The 27,638-nt window shown below is 45.4% G+C and overlaps 1 protein-coding gene across 3 annotated transcripts in view; it reads right to left on the bottom strand.

Moving 5' to 3' along the window:
* Positions 1 to 9,702: 9,702 nt before the first annotated feature.
* Positions 9,703 to 27,638, bottom strand: part of TNFRSF4 (TNF receptor superfamily member 4) — a 29,173-nt gene continuing 11,237 nt past the window's right edge. For 2 of the 3 annotated variants that reach the window (XM_044281933.1, XM_044281934.1), the window contains 6 exons: positions 26,271 to 26,396; positions 22,575 to 22,709; positions 15,086 to 15,152; positions 13,706 to 13,923; positions 11,229 to 11,339; positions 9,703 to 10,054 (listed from right to left, as the gene is read on the bottom strand). In XM_044281933.1, coding sequence (XP_044137868.1) covers positions 9,975 to 10,054; positions 11,229 to 11,339; positions 13,706 to 13,923; positions 15,086 to 15,152; positions 22,575 to 22,709; positions 26,271 to 26,396 — 737 coding nt within the window. In that variant the 3' untranslated portion in view covers positions 9,703 to 9,974. The remainder of the gene's footprint in view (positions 10,055 to 11,228; positions 11,340 to 13,705; positions 13,924 to 15,085; positions 15,153 to 22,574; positions 22,710 to 26,270; positions 26,397 to 27,638) is intronic. The other variant, XM_044281935.1, reaches the window with a different exon arrangement.

The following is a 27,638-nucleotide window of genomic DNA, read 5'->3' as shown; positions in this document are numbered from 1 at the left end:
TTGCGGATACACGGAGACACGGATCCACAAAACACGGAAAGCGGCAATGTGCGTTCCGCATTTTGCGGACCGCACATTGCCGACATAATAGAATATGCCTGTTCTATTTTTTTGCGGAAACGGAAGCACGGATGCGGAAGTGCGGATCCGCAAATGTGGATGCGGACAGCACATTCCGTCCCCATAGAGAATGAATGGGTCCGCACCCTTTCCGCAAAATTGCGGAAAGGATGCGGACCCATTTTGCGGACGTGTGAATGGAGCCTTAGTAAGGGTCGAACACAGACTTACAGGATAGCTGCCTTACATCTGCTGGCATCAGAGGCAGAGCTTCGTAAGAGCTCATTTGCATCCCTTCCCTCCCAGAATTCCAGAGGAGCATGTATGGCCTCACGCCGACTAAGGCTACTTTCACACTTGCGTTCGGGGGTTCCGCTTGCGAGTTTCGTTTGAAGGCTCTCACAAGCGGCCCTGAACGGATCCGTCCTGCCCTAATGCATTCTGAGTGGATGCGGATCCGCTCAGAATGCATCAGTCTGGCATCGTCTGTCCTCCACTCCGCTCAGCAGGCGGACACCCGAACGCTGCTTGCAGCGTTCGGGTGTCCGCCTGGCCGTGCGGAGCCAAACAGATCCGTCCAGACTTACAATGTAAGTCAATGGGGACGGATCCGTTTGAAGTTGACACAATATGGTGCAATTTCAAACGGGTCTGTCCCCCATTGACTTTCAATGCAAAGTCTGGACGGATCCGTCTGACTAACTTTCAGACTTAGAATTTTTTCTGAAAGATAATGCAGACGGATCAGTTCTGAACGGATCCCATCATTTGCATTATAGGAGCGGAAACGTCTGTGCAGACACCAGACAGATCCGCTCCGAACGCAAGTGTGAAAATAATCGTTTGTTAGGCTATTAACAACAGCCCCAAGCCACCTTCATTCTCCAATGAATCCAGAAACAGTCTCTAAGGCCTCATGCACACGAACGTATTTTCATTCCGTGTCCATTCCATTTTTATTTGCGGACCGTATACGGAACCATTCATTTTAATGGGTCCGCCAAAGAAACGTAAGGTACTCCGTGTGCATTCCGTTTCCGTATTTCGGTTCCGCAAAAAAATAGAACATGTCCTAAGGAAAGGACTGTTCTATTAGGGGCCAGCTGTTCCGTTCCACTAAATACAGAATGCACACTGATGTCATCGTATTTTTTGCGTGTCCGTTTTTTGCGGACACAAAATACATATGGTCGTGTGCATGAGGCCTAAGGAATAATTCAAGTAAGGCCTTATGCACACAAGTTTTTTTACCCCGTTTACGTTCCGTATATGGAACCATTCATTTCAGTGGGTCCACACAAAAAAAAAAAAAATTTACTCTGTATGCATTCCGTTTTCGTATTTCCGTTCAAAGATAGAACATGTCCTATTCTTGTCCGCATAATTCAAGACAGATAAAAAAGTGGGGGCACCATGGCCCTTCCGGAGATACTTGTGGCCATTATAGGACTATCTAGCACCTGTTCCCATTTCTTATAGGCCTCATGCACACAAACTTATTTTGTTTCCGTGTCCGTTACGTTTTAGTTTTTTTTTGCATATAGCAGGCAAGCTCAACCTGCGGCCCTCCAGCTGTTGCAAAACTACAACTCCCAGCATGCCCGAACAGCCTACAGCAGTGATGGTGAACCTTTTAGAGACCGAGTGCCCAAACTGCAACCAAATACCCACTTATTTATCGCAAAGTGCCAACACGGCAATTTAACCTGAATACCAAAATAGTATATCATACATGTACTTTATCATTTAGCTATAATAGCTTAATAGCCTACATTCAGTGCGCTGCCTGTGCTGTTCATAGTGCGTCCTGTGCTGATGAATGGCAGGAAAAGTCTAAAGCATATTGGTACGCCATAGACTTTTTCCAAGGCGCGGGTGCCCACAGAGAGGGCTCCGAGTGCCGCCTCTGGCACCCGTGCCGTAGGTTCGCCATCACTGGCCTACAGCTATCAGCCTACAGCAGAGCATTATGGGAGTTGTAGTTTAACAACAGCTGGAGGGCCGCAGGTTCTGGTTCGATCCCGGGTTTCGGCAGTTATTTTTGACGCATGTTTTTCCATCGTTCACACATCTCTGAGTCACCAGCAGTTGTAGATCAGACTATTTACATCGGGTTTCCTAGTAACTAAACTTGTAAACCACATATTAGACTTCCATTTTTATTCAATCAATAAGCATAGTTCATATATACATGAGGGAAACTGCTCAGTTCTCATGAAAATAAGGAATTTATCACACAGGCTGCTCATCTAGTGTCTGTTCACACATTCTGCTTCTTTGGGATTTTTGGAAAGTCAATCGAAGAAAAAATACAAAATAAAAAAACTTTGCTGTCAGAAGTGGGATTCGAACCCACGCCTCCAGCGCCTTAGACCGCTCGGCCATCCTGACTGCTGTGTGTGCAATGGGAGAGTTGGAAAATAATTTAATAATGTAACAGTCAGTGTGATCTGCAGGGCGCCCCCTATAGGGCTGTGTTACTATTGTATGGCACAATATGACTGCATGTAGAGCAGGCAGCGCTGGGAGGATGTGGTCACCACTACAGGGGGCATAATCGTATTGGAAATAATTAGTAGGATTCCGCAGCATCATCTGCTAAATAAGGTGGGAATTTATTGCATAATTATAACAGGATGCACACATAATAGGGGAAAAACTCCAGGTCAGAAAAGCGCTGTGAAAGTGACGTCAGCGGCTGGCGCTCTTTAGGCTACTTTCACACTGGAGTTTCTGGGTCCGCCTGTGAGATCCGTTCAGGGCTCTCACAAGCGGCCCAAAATGGATCAGTTTAGCCCCAATGCATTCTGAAAGGATAAGGATCCGTTCAAAATGCATCAGTTTGGCTGCGTTCCGCCTCCAGTCCGCTCTGGAGGCGGACACCAAAACGCTGCTGGCGGTGCGGAGCCAAACAGATCCGTCTTGACTTACAATGCAAGTCAATGGGGACGGATCCGTTTACATTGACACGATATTGGTGCAATTGTAAACGGATCCGTCCCCCATTGACTTTTAATGTAACTCAGGACGGATCCGTTTGACTTACACTTAGATTATTTTATTTTTTTACTTCGTTATGCAGACGGATCCGTACTGAATGGACACCAGCGTTTGCATTTATAGGTGCGGATCCGTCTGTGCAGATACCAGACGGATCCGCACCTAACGCAGGTGTGAAAGTAGCCTAAGGGGTTCACGTTCCAGATGAATTGCTTCCAAGGATGCAGCTGAAAACTGCGCAGAAACAAAGATGGTCACCCTTTTATCTCAGGAGAAGAACTTGGCATTAAAATTCTATTTTGCTGACATCATACTGGTTGCGCACAGCAACCAATCAGATTCTACCTTTCATTTTCCAAAGGAGCTCTGAAAAGTGAAAGGTGGAATCTGATTGGTTGCTACGGGCAACTAAGCCAGTTTTCATAGATCTCCCCCATTACTTCTGTGTAGCAGCTTGGAACAATGATATATTGTAGTGGAGGCGATTGCTGTAGGTAATTCTCATCTGTCAGGCCCGTTTTATTCGTTCATGACAAATGCCTTAAACAATGGTCTGTGTAAAAGGGCCTTTAGGCTCCATTCACACGTCCGCAATGTGTTTTGCGGATACACGGAGACACGGATCCACAAAACACGGAAAGCGGCAATGTGCGTTCCGCATTTTGCGGACCGCACATTGCCGACATAATAGAATATGCCTGTTCTATTTTTTTGCGGAAACGGAAGCACGGATGCGGAAGTGCGGATCCGCAAATGTGGATGCGGACAGCACATTCCGTCCCCATAGAGAATGAATGGGTCCGCACCCTTTCCGCAAAATTGCGGAAAGGATGCGGACCCATTTTGCGGACGTGTGAATGGAGCCTTAGTAAGGGTCGAACACAGACTTACAGGATAGCTGCCTTACATCTGCTGGCATCAGAGGCAGAGCTTCGTAAGAGCTCATTTGCATCCCTTCCCTCCCAGAATTCCAGAGGAGCATGTATGGCCTCACGCCGACTAAGGCTACTTTCACACTTGCGTTCGGGGGTTCCGCTTGCGAGTTTCGTTTGAAGGCTCTCACAAGCGGCCCTGAACGGATCCGTCCTGCCCTAATGCATTCTGAGTGGATGCGGATCCGCTCAGAATGCATCAGTCTGGCATCGTCTGTCCTCCACTCCGCTCAGCAGGCGGACACCCGAACGCTGCTTGCAGCGTTCGGGTGTCCGCCTGGCCGTGCGGAGCCAAACAGATCCGTCCAGACTTACAATGTAAGTCAATGGGGACGGATCCGTTTGAAGTTGACACAATATGGTGCAATTTCAAACGGGTCTGTCCCCCATTGACTTTCAATGCAAAGTCTGGACGGATCCGTCTGACTAACTTTCAGACTTAGAATTTTTTCTGAAAGATAATGCAGACGGATCAGTTCTGAACGGATCCCATCATTTGCATTATAGGAGCGGAAACGTCTGTGCAGACACCAGACAGATCCGCTCCGAACGCAAGTGTGAAAATAATCGTTTGTTAGGCTATTAACAACAGCCCCAAGCCACCTTCATTCTCCAATGAATCCAGAAACAGTCTCTAAGGCCTCATGCACACGAACGTATTTTCATTCCGTGTCCATTCCATTTTTATTTGCGGACCGTATACGGAACCATTCATTTTAATGGGTCCGCCAAAGAAACGTAAGGTACTCCGTGTGCATTCCGTTTCCGTATTTCGGTTCCGCAAAAAAATAGAACATGTCCTAAGGAAAGGACTGTTCTATTAGGGGCCAGCTGTTCCGTTCCACTAAATACAGAATGCACACTGATGTCATCGTATTTTTTGCGTGTCCGTTTTTTGCGGACACAAAATACATATGGTCGTGTGCATGAGGCCTAAGGAATAATTCAAGTAAGGCCTTATGCACACAAGTTTTTTTACCCCGTTTACGTTCCGTATATGGAACCATTCATTTCAGTGGGTCCACACAAAAAAAATAAAAATTTACTCTGTATGCATTCCGTTTTCGTATTTCCGTTCAAAGATAGAACATGTCCTATTCTTGTCCGCATAATTCAAGACAGATAAAAAAGTGGGGGCACCATGGCCCTTCCGGAGATACTTGTGGCCATTATAGGACTATCTAGCACCTGTTCCCATTTCTTATAGGCCTCATGCACACAAACTTATTTTGTTTCCGTGTCCGTTACGTTTTAGTTTTTTTTTGCATATAGCAGGCAAGCTCAACCTGCGGCCCTCCAGCTGTTGCAAAACTACAACTCCCAGCATGCCCGAACAGCCTACAGCAGTGATGGTGAACCTTTTAGAGACCGAGTGCCCAAACTGCAACCAAATACCCACTTATTTATCGCAAAGTGCCAACACGGCAATTTAACCTGAATACCAAAATAGTATATCATACATGTACTTTATCATTTAGCTATAATAGCTTAATAGCCTACATTCAGTGCGCTGCCTGTGCTGTTCATAGTGCGTCCTGTGCTGATGAATGGCAGGAAAAGTCTAAAGCATATTGGTACGCCATAGACTTTTTCCAAGGCGCGGGTGCCCACAGAGAGGGCTCCGAGTGCCGCCTCTGGCACCCGTGCCGTAGGTTCGCCATCACTGGCCTACAGCTATCAGCCTACAGCAGAGCATTATGGGAGTTGTAGTTTAACAACAGCTGGAGGGCCGCAGGTTGAGCATGCCTGGCATATAGGATATGGACCCATTAATTTCAATGAACACAGATGTCACACGGACGTCATCCATATTTTTTGCGGACCACAAAATACATACGGTCATGTGCACGTAGCCTTAGGCTGGGGCTATGCAGTGATCTTGGCCGTGTCACTTATCGTGCTATGTAGTAGTACAGCCTCACAAGTGAAAGGGGTTGCAGCACAACTTGCAAGTTAATGCAACCTCAGAATCACAACAAAAAAAAAACAAAAATCAAAAACTGACGATTTTTTTTCAATTCTGGGGTTGTGGTAACTTGTGAGTCAGGCTGCAACCCTATTCAGTTAAATAGCTGCGCTGCTACACAGCTCCATGGGTTTTAAGGGCAAGATTGCCACGTGGTCCCAGCCTAACATGCAAGCATGGTCCTAGTTGTGCCTGTGCAAGAAGAGCTCTAAGAGCGCCTTCACACGTAGCAGATTGTGGTAGAAAACTCTGCGACTCAAAAAAAAATAATTTTAAAATAGTTCCATTTAGACCTTTTGCACACAAACTTTTTTAAAATTCAGTTTCCATTCAGTTTTTTGGGATTCCATTTGCGGAACCATTGATTTCAACGGTTCAGCAAAAAACAAAAAAATAAATGGAATGTACTCCGTATGCACTCCGTTTCCGTATTTCTGTTCCGCTGAAAGATAGACCTTGTCCTATTATTGCCCGCAAATAACGATACGTGGCTCTATTCAAGTCAATGGGTACGCAAAAAACGGAATGCATACGGAACACATCCATATGTCTTTCGTTTTTTGCGGATTCATGCCCACTTTGCCCATGTGTATACTGTTAAAATACATTACATTAATGATTAAAAAATTTTGGTTTCCTTTTGCAATCCGCAAACAACGGATCGCATACGGAGATTTTTTTTTACAGAACGAAAACAAAAAAATTGGTCGTGTGCAAGAGGCCTCATATGACAGGGAATAACTATTCGATCAGTGGGGGTCCTACTACTGGAATGGGGGCCCCATACAATGAATGGAGCAGCCGGTCGGGCATGCACGAGGTCACAACATTCATTTCTATGGAAATTCCGGAGATAACTGAGCGCTGAACTTGACTATCTCTAGAACTCCCATAGAAATGAATGTAGCAACCACGCAAATGCCTGACCGGCCACCCTGTCCATTTCAGGGGGCTGCAGGGGGTACGTAGCCCCTGTTCTAGTGATCGGTAGGGATCCCAGCAGTCGGACCCCCACCAATCTGTTATCCCCTATATTACGGATAGGGGGATATCAATGCAACCGCAATACTCTTTAAAGGACTCCTTGAAGCCATAAGGGCTGGCCCTAGGACACCACTTCATAGCGCAAATTTGGCACATTTTACGATTGCTCTTACTCCCATTTTTCTAGGCTTTTAAAACTTTTGAGAAAGTTGTAAGGTGAGTAAATGTATAAAACACAGTAAATCCCGCACACCTTTTATACTCCACTTTATTGCTTGTTATTTTTATGCTTCGTAAATCTCTCCACAGTGTACATTTCACTGTTCCCCTAGGTAGGTCTTTGGGGTTTTTTGCAGTTATTTTGTATAAAAAAAGTGAAAGATAAAAATATATAACACAAACTTTTCACATGAGCGAAGCAGAATGTGAATCTGTTTTTCCTTGAGTTTTCCTTCAGTTTACAGTTTTTCCAGGCAGATTTAATCAATCATGTTTTGATGAGTTTTTAACACTTGTAAAAACGGAAGATTAAGGCCTCTTGCAGACGAACGTACTGTCATTCCGTTTCCGTTTTTTTGCGGACCGTATAGGGAACAATTCATTTCAATGGGTCCGCAAATAAAACAGAAGGTACTCCGTGTGCATCAAGTTTCCGTATTTCTGTTCCGCAAAAAAAATAGAACCTGTCCTATTATTGTCTGCATTACAGACAAGCATAGGACTGTTCTATTAGGGGCCAGCTGTTCAGTAAAATACGGAATGCACACGGATGTCATCTATATTTTTTGAGGATGCGATTTTTGCGGACCGCAAAATACATACTGTTGTGTGCAAGAGGCCTAACACTCAACATTTCCTAGCAACCATCAGTGAAAAATGCATTGCATCTGGATGTCTCCAGTCTCTCACGCAAACCCCATTCATTTCTGTGGAGCCAGGGCTTCGTGAAAAAATGCACAATATAGAACATGCTGCAATTTTTCCTAAACGCAAAGATGTTACATGAAAAGCAATGTTTATGTACACAGACCCATTTAAAGGAGTTGTCTCATTACAGCAAGTGGCATTTATCATGTAGAGAAAGTTAATACAAGGCACTTACTAATGTATTGTGATTGTCCATATTGCCTCCTTTGCTGGCTTGATTCGTTTTTCCATCACATTATACACTGCTTGTTTCCATGGTTACAACCACCCCGTCATCCAGCAGCTGTGGTCGTGCTTGCAAATTATAGGAAAAAGCACCAGCCTATGTGAGCTCCCACAGTCCCGGCCACCAGAGAGGCCTCCAATTTTTACAGTGTGCAAGCACGGCCACCGCTGATGGATTGTGGAGTGGTCATAAACCCTTGATACCAGCAGTGTATAATGTCATGGAAAAATGACTCAAGCCAGCAAATGAGGCAATACGGACATCACAAATCATGAGTAAGTGCCTTGTATTAACTTTCTCTACATGATAAATGCCACTTGCTGAAGTGAGACCACCCCTTTAAATCAATGGGTTAGGGTTTAGTTTGGATGCTGTACCTTCACAAAACTCGCTGGTGTGAAAGAGGCCTAAGACCAGTTTCAGATGAGCATTTTCACAGCAGGAAACACGCTCTGTATCAGAGTATTTCCTGGGGTGAACGCTGCTCCTGTGACATGACTTTATAATGCTGTGCGTCTCTGCCCGACCTCCGCTGTAATTCATTATACTGACGGTAGTATCAATACATTTCATTACAGCGGAGGTCGGGCAGAGACACACAGCATTATAAATCATTATAATGCCGTGAGGTCACGTGACCGGAGCAGTGTTTACCTTGGGAAATACCTCTGACACATGTAGCATGTTTCCCGCAGTGAACACGCTCATCTGAAACTGGCCTAAGACTTCTTTCACCTCAGCGATACAGAATGTGTCAGGGTCTGTTCAGTGAAAACCCGATGGTTTTGCATGCAAATTAAATCAGTTTTGTGTTCAGCATTTCAGTTTTTGTCCATCAGGAATGCATCTGTTTCATGTTTGGCTTTCTCACGCGAGAAGAAAAACTTAAGACTAAGGGCTCATGCCCACAAACGTAAGGGCTCTGTGCCCTGGCTGCGGAACGCAAGTTGCGGTCCGCAATGCACGGGCACAGACCGCGGGGCAGCCTCATGCGGATCACGGACCCATTCACTCATGCACTACTTTTTTGCGGTGCGGAGGCACAGCCAGAAACACCACGGAAGCACTCCGTAGGGTTTCCGTGGGGTTCCGATCCATGCGGAATGCAAACGGCTGGTGCCCATGTATTGTGGACCCGCTGTATGCGGGCCGCAATACAGCCACGGGGGGCACACGGTCTTGTGCATGAGCCCTAACATACAGCATCACCTCACAACCATCAGTAAAAAAAATAAAAATGGACTGTTTTTTTTACTGACCCATTGCCTTGAATGGATCAGTCCTGTGTAAAAAAAACTGATGAAGGTAGAACATGCTGCGTCTTTTCCTGACTCGTCAGATGGTCAGTGAAAACAATGTCCATATGCATAAACCCATTGAAATGAAAGAGTCGGGGATGCTATCCATTGTAAAAATGATTAGCATCTGGACAGAAAACCTGTTTGTTTGTTTGAAATCAACCTAAGGAATTGTTGAAGAAAGGACTTTAAAAATTATATTTTTTCAGACTTTTACTAAAGCTATGTAAACAAAATAAACAGTATAAACCACATCTGTCCTGAAAAAAAAAAAAAAAAAAAAAAAAAAAAAAAAAAAAAAATGCACAAATAAGAGAAGAACCTAAAAAAATAAAAATAAACAATTGAAACAAAGCTCTTAAAAATATTCTTATTAAAAAATATTTTCTTAACGGTCTGTTTGCTACAGGGTTAAATGTCTGAAAATTGAAGTCACAATGAAGTGAGATTTTCAGCAGAAAGTCTTCAGGCAGCTCCTGCAGTGTCGCAGTCCCATCCTGAACTGGTTTGTGGAGAATAAGCCACTGGATGCCAGTGAGTAATAAGCAGCTGATGAAACTGCCCCCGATCGGAGACGCCCCTCATGCTGGACAGTCCTTAGTGAGACTGGAGTCCGAACTCGTGCTCTCCTCTTGTACTGGAACTTTGCACCTCTCACCTCCTGACGAGACAGAACATGATAGGATTAATACAAATGCACAATCCTGCAATAGATCTAAGATTATTCTCAGCTCTGATACCGATATTATAATTAGGCTAGGGCTTATAGTCACTGTAAATACGTGGGCAACATTAACTCTTAATCTACTTGAGGATGCTCACCAACTGGTCTGGAGCCCGGCCCACTGATCACCCCTCAGTTATCTACTTACTTTAAGGCCGGGTTCACACCTGAGCGTTTTACAGCGCGTTCAAACGCTGAAAAACGCCCTACGCTCAAAAAAGTTCTTGAGCTTCTTTGGGGCGTTTGGCGCGCGTTCCCATACATAGACTTTCGGGAACGCGCGACAATGGGCATTCGCTTGTCTCTGTATGCGCGATTGTAAATGCCGGTACAATCGCGCATACAGAGCGCTCCTTTCAGAACGCTCAGGTGTGAACCCAGCCTTATAGAAAGAATGATTATGGCTGGCGAGCAGCAGTTCATTTGCGTCTTTTATTAAATCAGTTCATATATGTATACAAAAGGCATTTAATATATATTGAACAAATGGCCCTATTCTAATCCCCAAATAGTACAAATTCATATAATTATTAAAATCTCATATTTAAAAATACATGTACAAAGGATTTATATTTTTTGTTGCTTGGACTTCAATTGCAGTGAATGTCTCAGGAGCTGTATGATCAATGTGGCTGCATCTATAATCAGCGCTTCATGTCTCAATACAATTTATGTCCAATACACATCTCAGCTATAAAGTGTCCGCAGTTGACTATGATGGGGGCGGAGTTCCGGCGGCAGCACGGCAGCGCATGGCAAGAGGCAGCCGGACTAAAAGTACGACATGCAGTACTTTTAGTCCGGCTGCCTCACACCGTGCTGCCGCCGGAACTCCGCCCCCATTATAGTGAATGGGGAGAGAGGCAGTCCGGGGGCACACGTGAACTAGCGGCAGGACGGATCTGACAGGATGTTCACCCGCCGGAACAGCCTGCCGGACTCCCCTGCCGCTAGTGTGAAACTAGCCTAAGCCATGTAGCGGGAGTCGGACCCCACCAATCAGATACTGATAGCCTATCCTGAGGATAGGCTATCAATATGAAACAAGTATGTTGCAGATTTTGGCCCCATTTGGGGTCATTAGGGCTCACTGAACACTGATAACACTTACTAATGAATCGTCTGTTGGTCTTCTTACGATTTATTTGGGCTAGCGTTGTGAGGATTACTCCAGCAGATGCTAAGAGCAGGACGACACCAATCACGATTAAGGACAGCGTCCCTAGAATGATAGAATAAGATATTTTATTACATTATTTGGAGAAAATAAGGCTGCTCATGTACACAACCATGTTATGGCACCCTTTTGCATGGAGCTGTGATGCATCAGGCTTCTAGTGTACCTCCATATGCCTCTGTATGAATTGCAAAGATAAAGAGGAGATCTGCACACCCTGGGTGGTGGGTGCTCGTAGAGGACATGCGTCAATTGATTCCTAGGAGAAATCCACGGCACACCATTTTTTCTTCATCAGATAGTGCTTTTAATACATAGTGCTTTTTACATCATTTTTTTTGTTCCATCCAAAGCAAGTGACAATGCAATACAATTGGCCAAAAAATTTAACCCCAACGTTTTGGTCGGCTGTCGACCTTTATCAAGGGATCTGTGGCCTAAGTTGCGCTCTGTATGAATTGCGGCATGCTCTGTTGGATGCTGCATGTACTAAGGTATAAGGAAGTATTGTTTATAGGGGAGAATATCTGTTCAAACAGAACACAACAGAGGCCATACAGCTCTGTGCTAGGGAGCAGTATGGCCTCCGTGCACTGTAAGGCTACTTTCACACTTGCGTTTGATCGGATCCGTTCTGAACGGATCCGATCATATTAATGCAGACGGAGGCTCCGTTCAGTACGGATCAGTCTGCATTAATAACTTAGAGAAATTTCTAAGTCTGAAAGTAGCCTGAGCGGATCCGTTCAGACTTTCAATGTAAAGTCAATGGGGGACGGATCCGCTTGAAGATTGAGCCATATGGTGTCATCTTCAAGCGGATCCGTTCCCATTGACTTACATTGTAAGTCTGGACGGATCCGCACGCCTGCAGCGTTCAGCTGTCCGCCTGGCCGTGCGGAGGCGAGCGGAGCGGAGGCTGAACGCTGCCAGACTGATGCAGTCTGAGCGGATCCGCATCCATTCAGACTGCATCAGGGCTGGACGGAAGCATTCTGCTCCGCTCGTGAGCTCCTTCAAACGGAGCTCACGAGCGGACAGCAGAACGCTAGTGTGAAAGTAGCCTAACACTGTATGTGTGGAGTATTAGGGAAATTATGCCACTTTTCTAAAAATCGAAAATTAGGGAGCACACCATATATGTACCATCATTTGTGACTTTTTGCAATTCTCACTTTCAAAAGTTTCTAGAAAATGGGCTTAATTTAGAGGGTAGGCTGTGGCCTCTCACGGCCTGCTGGACTTACTATATTTTACTCCAGAAAGTGGTGCAATTTATAGCTTAAACCTACACCATCTCACAACTGCCGTAGATTTCAGTTTCCGGTGTGCAGAAAGCCAGAAGATGCACCAAATTTATTACAAGACCCATGCCTCCTAATAAATTTGGCACATCTTACTCCAGCATACTTTTTACTATGCCAATCTTAGTAAAGCTGCCCCCCTGTGTATGGTACATGAGCCCAAAAGTCCAGTGTCTGGCCAAATATATCCAATATTTTGATAGGAAGGGGGTTGGGAAATCGGGGTAAGCCCACTTTTACATCAGTGTTTGATCAATGATTTCCATCGGTGATTTGGAGCCAAAACCAGATGAGGGTGAAAAGCACAGAACAGGTGCAGATCTTTCCATTACACCTTATCGCCTTGTAGGCTCCACTCCTGGTTGTGGCTCACAATCATTAATGGCCATGACCAGCAAAACACTGATGTGTGAAAGTGGCCTTAGGAGGTGGTCAATCAGCTCTGGCCACACTTCTCTTGTGAAGGCTGAAATGCAGCCCATGAGATCCTTGTTTCTTCCAATAGGAAACTTTGGGCATTGTCACCAGTCCTTACACACATCAGATCTTCCAGAGTTTCTCCCATTGAAAAGATCACCATTCTTGTTTCTCAACTCTTACTAGAGGAGATATGCAGAAGTATAGACTAGATTCAAGGGGAACACAATTCCATCTTACACTGAAATTCACCACAGACTTCATGACTTCATCTGATTCTCCCCCTTCCTTTTCTCTCTGGGTATTTCCCACGATATGAACATTTATGGAGTATGCCTAGGAGATGTCTAGTTTGTATGATATATCTGTATTGTAGAAACTATTTCCAGTATAGGGGAAATAAAAATATTGTCAAGATGGTTGGGTCTACATCTTCTGAAATAATGTGGTAAGACTTCTATGTAACAAAATTGTCATGCACGGATTTTCCACTGTGAAAATATATGCAGAAATTCCCACACAGAAAATAAATAAATGATTTTCTGATCAGGAAATGTCTAAAACTACTACTTCTCTACCCGGTTTCTTGGAATTCCCTGAATGGAAACCAATACTTGCTGACTACAATAGGAAAGAAGCTAAGTTCTGCTAAGGTATGAAATGCAAAGCGTTCAGTACATTTGCACTTACCCCAGTCAATATTGCTAGGAGTGGGGAGGTGGGGGGTGATCGGGATATGGTTCGTAGTAGTAAAATTCTTAAGGCTGGTTACATTCCTTCTGTGACTGGAAGAAGTTGATGTCCATGAAGTGGCGGGAAGGCCAGCAGTCACAGGAGTGGGTATGGTACACTTTACATCTTCTGTGGCAGACCCTTGCTCTAAAACTTTCTGACCAATAGCGCTGCAGCTAAAAAAAAAAGAAACGACCAAAATGAGCAAAGCAAAAATCATCAATAAAGATTGAAACAGATATTGTGACAACCTCTCTGCTCACTACACAAGCGCTAAGGCCAGTACCACGCAAGGCTTGAGGTTCTCCACTAAAACGTGGGTAAACATTTTACTTGTCAATTCAGGTGTGGGTTAGACAGAGTGCCCACTGTGCCAAAGAGCCAGTTAAACCTGGAGCAGGCACTGGCCATGGGGGAAGCTGACTCCTCTATATTTGGAATTGCTCTAATGTAATTGTTATGGCTTGATTGTGATGGGATCAGTCAGTTAAATCCTAGAGGTTGGGTCTAGGTCATTTTGATTAAAGGTCATCTGTAGGCAGATTTGAACCTACAGATTTAAGAGAAGTGAGGGCCAGGTGTGATGATGTTTTCACTGCCTGGCCCTTTCAAAGTGCAGAGGGTGCAGCAGAGAGCCTCCAGGTGTAACGGCAACGCCCCCGTTGCTCCTAGAGGCTCATTTGCTTACAGGAAAACTTCATTTTTCTCAGCAATGCGGGCACATATGAACATGGGACCAACACAAATATCTTTAGCTGCCAAGTGCACATGCAACAGGTCAGCCAGCTCGTCTGCCCCATAGGCTGATTTTAATTAGTGTGAGTATATAGCTTGGCCTGCTCCCCCTCATTCACTGGAAGCCATTTGGCACCAGGAGAGGTATAGTTGTGGACTCATTGCATTCTTTGGTGGCCATTTGGCACCAGGAGTGGTGTGGAATGGGCCCTGGCATGCATGTTGGTACCTGCATTCCTTGGATGTAATGGAGGCCATTTTGGCACCAAAGATGACAGAAATTAAAGCAGGCCCAGCATGCATGTGGAAGCTACACTCCCTGGATTGTATGGTAGCCGTCATGGCACATAACAGGTAGAATTTAGTGTTAGGTTCCCGTCATACAGAGATCACCTTAACGTGTGGCAGACGGGCTCAAATAATTTTGTACAAAATTATTTGCCAAGCATCTCTAATTTATAAGTATAGCATTAGCAGTAATTATGCATTTTTGTACTTTATTTGGTTTGCAGAGAGCTGTTGCATTGCATGTTTTGTTTTACAGCCAGTATCATAGGTACAAATCTGCTGACAGATGGCCTTTAAGGAGGACTGACTACTTACTTTGTCCATAGACGACAGGCACCATTTTCTTTAGCTGAAAAATATCCAGACTTGCAGGGCTGGCATTCTGAAATCAGAAAAATTACAGTGTCCTTGTGATTTACAGCAGTCTGACAGATTTAATTTAAATGGCAGAAGAAAAATCTAGGTGACACATTCACCTTCAGCAACATGGTGTTCCTACGCCTATGCGTTCTCACATCCACACGAGTCCCAACCAATCATGGCACCCAAGGCCATCATCTTGGACTGGGCACAGGCAACTACTACTTATAATAAGAGCACAAAAAGCCAAACACAGCCAAAAAGCTATTAAAATGGTGTCCTCAGATCGGGCACTATTTCACTTCTGACAGACGACCGTTAATCTAAAAACATAAAAATTGCCATATATGAGTAAATCAGAAATTAGAGCAGCGGCCAAAGTCTGGTAATTATGGTAAAGTAGTTTACAGAGTAGTTGGTATTTTTCTGTTCTGTTAGTGTGGACATGTTTGCAGAAGTAACAGCACTGAGTACCGCTTATTGGTTGTCACTTTTGAATTAACATTTTACAAAAAGCACATAATGAATGCTAAAAGTTCTCAGTCACTGAAAAGCTAATTCTGCAGCGACAACCCAGACGGCAATACTTCCTGCTGTTATATTTGCAAAAATGTCCCTGTGACCGAACAGAAAAATTCCAACTTCTCTGTCAAAGTCAAACAAAACATTACTGTGAGACTCTGGTAATAGCGCTAACTTCTGATCTACTATATGGGCGTTTCACCTCTAAAGTGAATCTGTTACCATGAAAAATGCAGTGTAACCTACCATGAGTACGTTATAGAGCAGAAGGAGCTGAGCAGAGAGATATATCGTTTTGTGGGAAAAGATTCAGTACCAGGCCTCATTCACACATCAGTGTCTGTAACGACGTCAGGGACAAGATGAAACAAGAAAATTCAGGGAACACTTCAAGTCTGAAGAAAAACAAGCTGAAATAAATAAAAAGATTGCCTAACAGTTTCTTAATCTCCTACATACTTATCCTTATAGAGGAGACTTGACAAAGGTCATTCCGACCAAAATGTCGTCATTTATGGTTAGCAAAATACTGCAGGAATAATTATATAGGAGATTAAGAAACTGTTGAAAACAAACAAATAAACTAAAAAAATAAAATAAAAATTGTCTTTCTTCAGACTTGAAGAGTGAGCCCTGAATTTTCTTGTATTATCCTTGAGGTTGAAGAAACTATCTAGTGGTACCTCACCATTGCATTGGTGTGATATTTCAATCTACAAATATCAGTGACAAGATTTGTCAGTGGTTCATCCATCAAGGATTAGTGTTTGGTCCATGGGTCTGTTTTTTGTCATCTGTAATCCACAGACACTACCCAGCTGAAAAAAAAATTTCAAGAACACTAGCAACGATCCATGAAACCTGGACAAAACACAGAAGCCATACATGTTGTGTCCGTGTTTTTTTCACGGACCCATAGACTATAAAGAACGTGTTGGATCTATAAACACTGACAACAATGGGGTAGTCTTCCATGGTGTAACCCTGGACCATGGTACAGTGCCTTAAAAAAAGTATTCATACCCCTTGAACTTTTTAACATTTTTGCACGTTACACCCACAAGTGTATTTTATCTGGATTTTATGTGATAGACCAACACAAAGTAGTAAGTATTTATAAAGTGAGAAGAAAATGATATATGGTTTTCCAGATGTTTAATAAAAAAATAAAAAATAAAAGATATGAAAAGTGTGGTGTGTTTTTTAGCCAGGTGGGAGAATCTGTCCACAGGACAACTATTAGTTGTGTACTCCACAAATCTGGCCTTTATGGAAGAGTGGCAAGAAGAAAGCCATCTTTGAAAGCAAGGTGCTGGGCACAGCACCATCAAAGGTGGGCAATAGGAAAACCTAAGATAATGGTCACATTAAAGAGCATACAGTGTAACCCCTGCTCCATCCCATACAATACAGTGTAACTCCTGCGCTATCCCGTACAATACAGTATAATCCCTGCACCATGCCGTACAATATATAGTATAGTTCATACACCATACTATACAATAACCCCTACACCATGCTGTGTATTATACAGTATAATCCCTGCACCATGCCGTACAATATATAGTATAGTTCATACACCATACTATACAATAACCCCTACACCATGCTGTGTATTATACATTATAATCCCTGCACCATGCTGTGTAATATACATTATAATCCCTGCACCATGCCGTACAGTATACATTATAATCCATACACCATGCCGTACAGTAAACAACCCCACAGTGTAGGTGTTATACTGTATATTGAACAGCATGGTGTATGGATTATAATGTAGGGTTGAAGCAGTGGGGGAGTCGTGTTACCATTCTACAGCAGCAACATGAGTAGGTAACTTGGTAGCTGGATCAGGGTGGGACGAGAGGTTTGCAGTTCATTGTTATATGCCATCTTTATTAGTAGTACTGCACCGTCCATTGACACCTCACAGCATCCTCGGACAGAGGTTGTGAGCAATAGTCAGTAGTTGTTTTATATTAGGGGATTAGCATTTGCGCCCGCAACTACACTTTTGCTCACGGCCTCTGGTAAATTGTTGTTCTCTGCTGGGCAGGGCCGTCTTTAATATTGATTGGACCCTGGGCAAAAATTTACTTGGGCCCCCTGGATGCCGCCTTCCCACACCTTAGCAGGCAATCACGCCCTCCACCACAACACACACACAAAAAATACACACATCTGGTAGAGTACAGTGAATGACTGTAAATACTTCCAGTTCTGAAGACTCCAGCGGCTCAGGATCAGTGCTCTGGGCTGGAAGTGGGCACCGCTCTGCAGGAAGGAGACCAGGGCTCGGCTCACCCTAGCGTTACAGTGCACCCCAGCACCCCACAGTAGGCAGTATAGCACCCTATAGTATACAGCAACCCACAGTATGCAGTATAGCACCCTATAGTATACAGCAACCCACAGTATGCAGTATAGCACCCTATAGTACACAGCACCACACAGTATGCAGTTTAGCACCCCACACTATACAGTACCCCACAGTATATAGTAGAGCAGTATAGCAGCCCACAGTATACAGCACCTCACGGTATACAACACCTCACTGTATACAGCACCCCAAACTATACACGATACAGCCCCCCACACTATACAGTACAGCAGTATAGCACTCCCCCCCACTATACAGGCCCCCCCACACTATACAGCCCACCACACAGTATACAGCCCACCACACAGTATACAGCCCACCACACAGTATACAGCCCACCACTATACAGTAGTTTACAGTATATTAACATAACAGCCCCTGTTACCTTTTTCTGATGTAATCTTTACACAAAAAAGCTCCACAGTTAACTTCTGCAACACAGGACCTGTGATGACCTCATAGCCATGTGACCAGTAATTGCTAGGTTACTGGTCACATGGTAATGATGTCATTAAGGTCCTAGATCAAAACTCATTAAGGTCCTAGAATTAAGATAATTAACACAGTACGATCATGATGCCTGTGTAGCCCACAGCCTGACACCCTGGGCAGTAGCTAGCAGGGCTCAAGAGGCAGCTGCCTTGGGCCTCCCAGGAGCAACTGGGCCCAGGGCAGCTGCCCCTTTTGCACCTTGGTAAAGACGGCCCTGCTGCTGGGTATGGTCACATTATCCCCCATTGTGATTCTCCACATTGTATAGCCCTTTGTGGCTCAGTCTCCATGTCCTGTCCCATTTGAGCACTACCTGTAATGATCATGTGATTTATATTGAATAAAATTAGATTTTTTACCTTGTAAAAATCCTTGCTCTTTTTTTGTACAAGTTGCAGTAGGTTGGGGAGTGAGGTACTGTTTTTGGGTTATTGTAGGCTCTAATGGATTATAATGTATATTGTATAGCATTGTGCAGGAATTATAACGCATACTGTACAGCAAATGTATGGAGGTTACACCATGCCGGACAATATAACCCCTGTGGGATAGATAGATAGATAGATAGATAGATAGGATAGATATATCTATGTACAGTACAGACCAAAAGTTTGGACACACCTTCTCATTCTAAGAGTTTTCTTTATTTTCATGACTATGAAAATTGTAGATTCACACTGAAGGCATCAAAACTATGAATTAACACATGTGGAATTATATACATAACAAAAAAGTGTGAAACAACTGAAAATATGTCATATTCTAGGTTTTTCAAAGTAGCCACCTTTTGCTTTGATTACTGCTTTGCACACTCTTGGCATTCTCTTGAAGAGCTTTAAGAGGTAGTCACCTGAAACGGTCTTCCAACAGGCTTGAAGGAGTTCCCAGAGAAGCTTAGCACTTGTTGGCCCTTTTGCCTTCACTCTGCGGTTCAGCTCACCCCAAACCATCTCGATTGGGTTCAGGTCCGGTGACTGGAGGCCAGGTCATCTGGCGCAGCACCCCATCACTCTCCTTCATGGTCAAATAGCCCTTACACAGCCTGGAGGTGTGTTTGGGGACATTGTCCTGTTGTAAAATAAATGATGGTCCAACTAAACGCAAACCGGATGGAATAGCATGTCGCTGCAAGATGCTGTGGTAGCCATGCTGGTTCAGTATGCCTTCAATTTTGAATAAATCCCCAACAGTGTCACCAGCAAAGCACCCCTACACCATCACACCTCCTCCGTGCTTCACGGTGGGAACCAGGCATGTAGAGTCCATCCATTCACCTTTTCTGCGTCGCACAAAGACACGGTGGTTGGAACCAAAGATCTCAAATTTGGACTCGTAAGACCAAAGCACAGATTTTCACTGGTCTAATGTCCATTCCCTGTGTTCTTTAGCCCAAACAAGTCTCTTCTGCTTGTTGCCTGTCCTTAGCAGTGGTTTCCTAGCAGATATTCTACCATGAAGGCCTGATTCACACAGTCTCCTCTTAACAGTTGTTCTAGAGATGTGTCTGCTGCTAGAACTCTGTGTGGCATTGACCTGGTCTCTAATCTGAGCTGCTGTTAACCTGCGATTTCTGAGGCTGGTGAATCGGATGAACTTATCCTCCGCAGCAGAGGTGACTCTTGGTCTTCCTTCCCTGGGGCGGTCCACATGTGAGCCAGTTTCTTTGTAGCGCTTGATGGTTTTTGTGACTGCACTTGGGGACACTTTCAAAGTTTTCCCAATTTTTCGGACTGACTGACCTTCATTTCTTAAAGTAATGATGGCCACTCGTTTTTCTTTACTTAGCTGTTTTTTTCTGTCTATTCAGTACGACTATCAGCTGTGTATCCACCTGACTTCTCCACAATGCAACTGATGGTCCAAACCCCATTTATAAGGCGAGAAATCCCACTTATTAAACCTGACAGGGCACACCTGTGAAGTGAAAACCATTTCAGGAGACTACCTCTTGAAGTTCATCAAGAGAATGCCAAGAGTGTGCAAAGCAGTAATCAAAGCAAAAAGGTGGCTACTTTGAAGAACCTAGAATATGACATATTTTCAGTTGTTTCACACTTTTTTGTTATGTATATAATTCCACATGTGTTAATTCATAGTTTTGATGCCTTCAGTGTGAATCTACAATTTTCATAGTCATGAAAATAAAGAAAACTCTTTGAATGAGAAGGTGTGTCCAAACTTTTGGTCTGTACTGTACATATATACAGCCTACACCTATATACAGCCTGTTCATAGGTAGCAGGCAGCTCTCAGTCTCAGGAGGGAGTCTAGCTTCTAAGATGGCGACAACACCGCCTCCACATTACCTCTCCCTGTGCACTGCTGCTCCTCCTCGTCAGAAAAAGAAGGAGGCAGCAGTAGCGCAGGAATATGTGGTAGGCGGCGCCCCGATTTTTCGTAAGCAGGGTGAGCGGCCTTATTAAACTTGTCAGCGGGGGCACAATAATTGCTGCATGGCCGCTCACCCGCGCAGCTTAGAGGGAACACTGGCCATAAGTCCTGTTTGCCACAAGTTATGTAGGGGACACCACAAACATGTGGAAGAAGGTGCTGTAGTTATACGAGAGCAAATATTAACTTTTTAGTTTAAATGCAAAATGCTATGTGTGGCAGAAAAGTAACACTGCACATCACCCTGAACACACCATCCCCACCATAAACCATGGTGGTGGCAGCATCATGCTGTGGAGAGGATTCTTCAGCCCGTTTGCATGGCTCGTTCAGCCCATGAACATTTAGGGAGGCGACTACAATTGAAGACATATCAATATACGTTCATGAGATGGCACGCCGTTCACACTTGGTCCCACATTGGTGAGTGTCTGATCACAGGGTCTCAGCCATGGCTATGTGCTGCCAATGTTGAGCTACCTCACTTGGTCCACCACTGTCTATTTATTGGTACACTGTTTACATCTCTGTATGACCTATGTCCTTTGTACCATACATTATGCACTACAGCCATGGCGGCCTGGCCACATCTGATCTCCACTCACCCTTTACAGTAAATTATTTATTATGTCTGCATCTATGGGTTGGTCATTGTACCACATATTATCTGTTTTTCCCATATCTGCAGTAATTTAATTGATAGATCATTATATTTTGTGACCAGTGTGTCCGTCCAGGGTGGCGCTCGTTTTCTTTTCCCCTGCTCCCTTACCCTGTCCTTAGCATTCACTACATGTGTGTTTTTTATTGTGAACTTAATAAAAACGTATATATTTTTCTAATTATTGGTACTCTAAGCCAGTGTTTCCCAACCAGTGTGCCTCCAGCTGTTGCAAAACTACAACTCCCAGCATGCCTGGACAGCCTTTGGCTGTGCGGGCATGCTGGGAGTTGTAGTTTTGAAACAGCTGGAGGCACACTGGTTGGGAAACACTGCTCTAAGCTCCTCTCTTCTGTTTTCTGCCGTTATACTCGGAGCTTGTACCGAGTTATCCTCTTTCAGGTATCCCCCTATATTTCTATAAATTAATACAGGCATTGCCCTTGCTATATAGGCTGGGGGACCTCTGGGGTCGTCTTCTCCTCTTTCTCATAGAGGGAAGGCTGACAATCACTGATAGGACCTCCTACTGGACTTCAAAGCCCAGAATGAACAGGACTTAAATGAATGAAATATACTGACTATGTTTCCTCAATAATATATATCACTAATCTGCTCAGCTCCTTCTGCTCTATAACATGCTGCCTGAAGATCAGACACCACATTTAACACGACAGGTTCCCTTTAACTAGCCTGTATTGTAAATCAATGTAACCCCTACTACCTGGCACTTTGGGAAGCTCAATTACTTTGATCAAATGTTGCTTTGAGGACAGTCTTACTCCAGTTTTAGGCTCTGCTTACATCTGCATCCAAGATTCCATCAAAAGAATGGACTTCTCGGCAGAACCTGATGGACCCCTTTATGTCAATGGGGACCATCGCTGGTGTCAGCTGTGCAACAGATCTTCAGGAGTCCAAATACCACTGAAACTATAATATAGATTACACTATTGACTAAATAGAATCTATAAAACACAATGCACACCACATACTGTTCTCTATAATCTCTTTTCCTTTGCCACAGCGACAGGCAGTTCTGCGCTCATTTTTTGGTGTACTTCCTTCAGGGCATTCACAAATGGCATTGGAGCTGTCGGTACATGGCTTTTTCTCAATACTGCCTTCAGCTGTCAAATCAGAGGATGGAAAATATTATTAGCACTCATCGTTCAATATTAAAAGGCTATTCCAGTTGCAAAACTTTAAAATAAAAATAGTCTCAGACAGGGCAAATTTTAGAAACAGTTAGTACTCACCTTACCAAGCCAATGCTGCTGCTGTTCGGAGCTGCTCCAGTCCCTGCTTCTCTCCACTTCCTGCTTTCAGACTCGACATCTCAGAAACGTCTTGGACTTCCGGTGGATGCGGCAGATCACCACCGTGAATATTGAGTCGCTGGGCGAGCAGTCCAAGCAGTTTCCAGCACGTCAAGCCCAGGAACAGGAAGTTGAGATCAGTGACCAAACAGCAGCAGCGGGGGATATGTAAGGTGTGTACTCACCAATTGTTATTTTAGACCTCTCCATCCCCATTTTTATGTAACACTAGCAGAAGGACCCAGCTGCGCACAGGTATATTTCATTAAAAGTTTCTGTGTGTCGTTGAAAGATATCGACAGTATCCCCCATAACAGTAACCTCTACATCACCCCACCCCTTAACAGTGAACTCCACAGTCTGAACTCCAGTCCCCCACCCCTTAACACCGACCCCCCACAGTGCCCCGCCACTTTAAAAATGGGACCTCCACAGCAGTTTATCCCCTTAACTTTGACCTTCACAGCAGTCCGCCCCTTTAACAGTGGGTTTCACAGAACCCCACTCCCATGACAGTGACCTACTCAGTGGCTCACCCCCTTAACAGTGACCTCCACAGCGCCCTGCTCCTTTAACAGTGACCTCCACAGCGCCCTGCTCCTTTAACAGTGACCTCCACAGCGCCCTGCTCCTTTAACAGTGACCTCCACAGCGCCCTGCTCCTTTAACAGTGACCTCCACAGCGCCCTGCTCCTTTAACAGTGACCTCCACAGCGCCCTGCTCCTTTAACAGTGACCTCCACAGCGCCCTGCTCCTTTAACAGTGACCTCCACAGCGCCCTGCTCCTTTAACAGTGACCTCCACAGCGCCCTGCTCCTTTAACAGTGACCTCCACAGCGCCCTGCTCCTTTAACAGTGACCTCCACAGCGCCCTGCTCCTTTAACAGTGACCTCCACAGCGCCCTGCTCCTTTAACAGTGACCTCCACAGCGCCCTGCTCCTTTAACAGTGACCTCCACAGCGCCCTGCTCCTTTAACAGTGACCTCCACAGCGCCCTGCTCCTTTAACAGTGACCTCCACAGCGCCCTGCTCCTTTAACAGTGACCTCCACAGCGCCCTGCTCCTTTAACAGTGACCTCCACAGCGCCCTGCTCCTTTAACAGTGACCTCCACAGCGCCCTGCTCCTTTAACAGTGACCTCCACAGCGCCCTGCTCCTTTAACAGTGACCTCCACAGCGCCCTGCTCCTTTAACAGTGACCTCCACAGCGCCCTGCTCCTTTAACAGTGACCTCCACAGCGCCCTGCTCCTTTAACAGTGACCTCCACAGCGCCCTGCTCCTTTAACAGTGACCTCCACAGCGCCCTGCTCCTTTAACAGTGACCTCCACAGCGCCCTGCTCCTTTAACAGTGACCTCCACAGCGCCCTGCTCCTTTAACAGTGACCTCCACAGCGCCCTGCTCCTTTAACAGTGACCTCCACAGCGCCCTGCTCCTTTAACAGTGACCTCCACAGCGCCCTGCTCCTTTAACAGTGACCTCCACAGCGCCCTGCTCCTTTAACAGTGACCTCCACAGCGCCCTGCTCCTTTAACAGTGACCTCCACAGCGCCCTGCTCCTTTACCAGTGACCTCCACAGCGCCCTGCTCCTTTAACAGTGACCTCCACAGCGCCCTGCTCCTTTAACAGTGACCTCCACAGCGCTCGCTCCTTTAACAGTGACCTCCACAGCGCCCTGCTCCTTTAATGACCTCCACAGCGCCCTGCTCCTTTAACAGTGACCTCCACAGCGCTCGCTCCTTTAACAGTGACCTCCACAGCGCCCTGCTCCTTTAATGACCTCCACAGCGCCCTGCTCCTTTAATGCTAGGGCTACATGATGACATGTGTCGCGTAACATTTAGTCTCAACAATTTTGATAATGATAGGCTATGGAGTCGCACTGAGACATGTGACATGCTGCGACTGTGACATGCTGCGACTATTCAAGATGGATTTTTCTGCAACTGTCTCATCGCAGTCACAGCATGATGCAGCGCAACACCATAGACTATCATTAAAAAAAATGTTGCGTGACACATGTGGCAGTGTAGTTGTACCCTATGTGTCATGCGACTTATTGTCGTTGTGTAGCCCTAGCCTAAAGCTGACCTACAGCAGTAAAGAAAAATGGCTGGGTTGTTATGGAAACCTGGTTTAAAACTGTGTGTATGTGGAGACTAAGGGGCTGCGAGCTTCTATTGGCTGATAAGGGACATGTGACCGTGTGCATGGCAGTTGGGATATAAAGAGAAAGACTTGCAGGCTTGTATTAGCTAATGAGAATAGCTCAGGAACGGTACGTCCTAGGGAGCCGGGACCCCCACAAGATTTATTTCCAGGTAGCAAAGGATGTGTATACCAAGTTTCGTTGAAATCGAAGGTTGCGTTTTTGAGTGATCGCGGAACATACATCAATAATCTAACATGGGGTGATCAGCAAGGATAGCAGCCTTCTTCCATATGTAGTCCAGGCGCCCCCATCAAATCCCCATCTCCACCCCGACAACTGTCACTAGAGTAAGTATCCGCTCAGGAAATGTGTTATTATACAACACCCATTCAACGGCTCTCAATGATTCCATTAGAGCAGGAGACCCTCTTTGAAAGGATGATTGGGGGGGGGGGGGGGGGGGAAGAGTTTAAAGGGGGGTGTCAGCATGTTTAATACCGATGACCTATCCTCAGGATAGGTTACTAGTATCTGATTGGTGGGGGTCTGACCTCCATTACTCCCACAGACCAGCTGTTTAAGGAGACCACTATGCTCTGGTGAGCACTGCAGCGCCTCCTAGACCAGTGACGTCATCTTCATCGGTCAGATGACCTAGGCGCAGTCAGTACCCTTCAAGTGAATGGGGCTGAACTGCAATACCGAGCACAGCCGCTATCCAATGGACTGACTATGCTTGGTGAGCTGCAAGGAGGCTGCGGCCCTCCATAAAACAGCTGATCGGTGGGGCTGGCAGGCATCAGACCCCCACCGATTAGAACCTGAGGATAGGTCATCAGTATTAAACACTCAGAAAACCACGTTCCCGGCGAGAATCATGCTGCTCGTGTGAGGCTGATTTCTGGTCCTGAACTCTGCTCTTCTGACAGGGCATTAGAATAGTGATATGCTGTGTGTTCCTGCCAGACCTCAGATCTACTGAACTGTACTGAGGGCATTATTTAGTAGATCCACGGTCTGGCAGGGACACACAGCATAATAAATCATTATCATGCCCTGCGATCCTGTCAGAGGAGCAGAGTTCAGGATGAGAAATCACGTTCACACACTCAGGGTGTGCCTCACTCGTCTGAAATTACCTCTCCGTGCCATCCCCAGCCTCTAATAAGGCATACAGGAAGGGGTTGTCACCTCTCTAGCCCTTCCTTTTTGCTTACCTTTGTTACAGACAGTGCACCGCTTGCATCTATCTCTGGCATTCTTGGGATTGTAGTGGTTTTCCTTACAATTTGTACATTTTGATGCTTTATTCCAGGGTGTGCATACTTCTGATATCTCTTGACCTAAAAAAATAAAATAAAAAATAAATAAATAAAAAGGCACAATAAATAGTATAAAATGTATATATAAAGGGCGTGGCCTGACTATGGCGGTGTGAGGACGCACGGCTGTGGAGCTCCCGCCGCAGGTCTGAGAGGCTAAGGGCTACTTGCTTCCTGATGCACCGAAACCAGCTCCTATGGTGCGCACACGCAAAGGGTCACTAGCGGGTGATCCCTCATCAAGATCCCCAGGAGAAAAGAGCGGGCTGCTGAGGTATTTTGCAGCGGAGCCGACGGGAGATAAAGCAGGCCGCAACCCGAACGCAGCGACCTTCACGCCGGTGCACCGGAGCAACTCCTCGGAAGCGGAGGTACCGTTGAGCTCGCAGGGGTCTCCAAATCGGACCCAGAACCGCGCTGCAGTAAGTCGCTCACCTGACTCGCTCCGGTCCAAGCAGGATCAATTGCGTGGCGGCGCCACGAGGCAGACGCCATCTTGGGACGAGGCCTCATCTCCCCAGCACTGCTACGCTACAGCACAGCCTTCTGGTGCAGCGGAAATGGCAGAGGGCGAGACCCCAAATGAAAGCTGGGACATAAAGGACTATATTAAACTCCTTCCCACTAAGCAAGAGATGGAGAAATATGTGGAGCGATTGGAGAACTCATACAAGCAGGAGTTATCTGCGATCAAGTCTAATGTGAGAGCTGTTGAAGAGAAACTGGAGGAGGTGGCGTCCATGCATGATCACACGGCTGCTCAGGTGGATGAGCTTATGGTTCAAGGCGAAACTAGAGATCGTCACATTGGTCATCTTTACCGTCTCCACGATGATATCGAAAACCGTAACAGACGGAATAACATTAGGGTGAGAGGGCTTCCTGAGGCTACTAAGACGGAGGACTTAATACCCACCTTACAAGGTCTGTTTAGCAACATCCTGGGAGAACCTGTCACAGATCGGCTGGAAATGGATAGGGCGCACAGAGCTTTAGCCCCCATCAGCTCAGACCCCTCTAGGCCCAGAGATGTGATCTGCCGTCTGCATTTTTATTCAGTGAAAGAGGCTATAATGAAGAAGGCACGTAACCTTTCTACAATTGATTTCGATGGGGCCACACTGACGATCCTTCAAGATTTATCAAGAAACACCTTGGCCCAGAGGAGAGCACTCAAGCCCTTACTGGACCTCTTGAGGTCTAAGGATATTCCGTACTCCTGGGGGTTCCCATTTCAGCTAGTGGTCCGTAGGAATGGTCACC

This window comes from Bufo gargarizans, chromosome 2 (genome assembly GCF_014858855.1).
Source record: "Bufo gargarizans isolate SCDJY-AF-19 chromosome 2, ASM1485885v1, whole genome shotgun sequence".
Classification (NCBI taxonomy): Eukaryota; Metazoa; Chordata; class Amphibia; order Anura; family Bufonidae; genus Bufo; species Bufo gargarizans.
The sequence above is the reverse complement of the archived record's forward strand: the minus strand, read 5'-3'. Positions and strand labels throughout refer to the sequence as shown.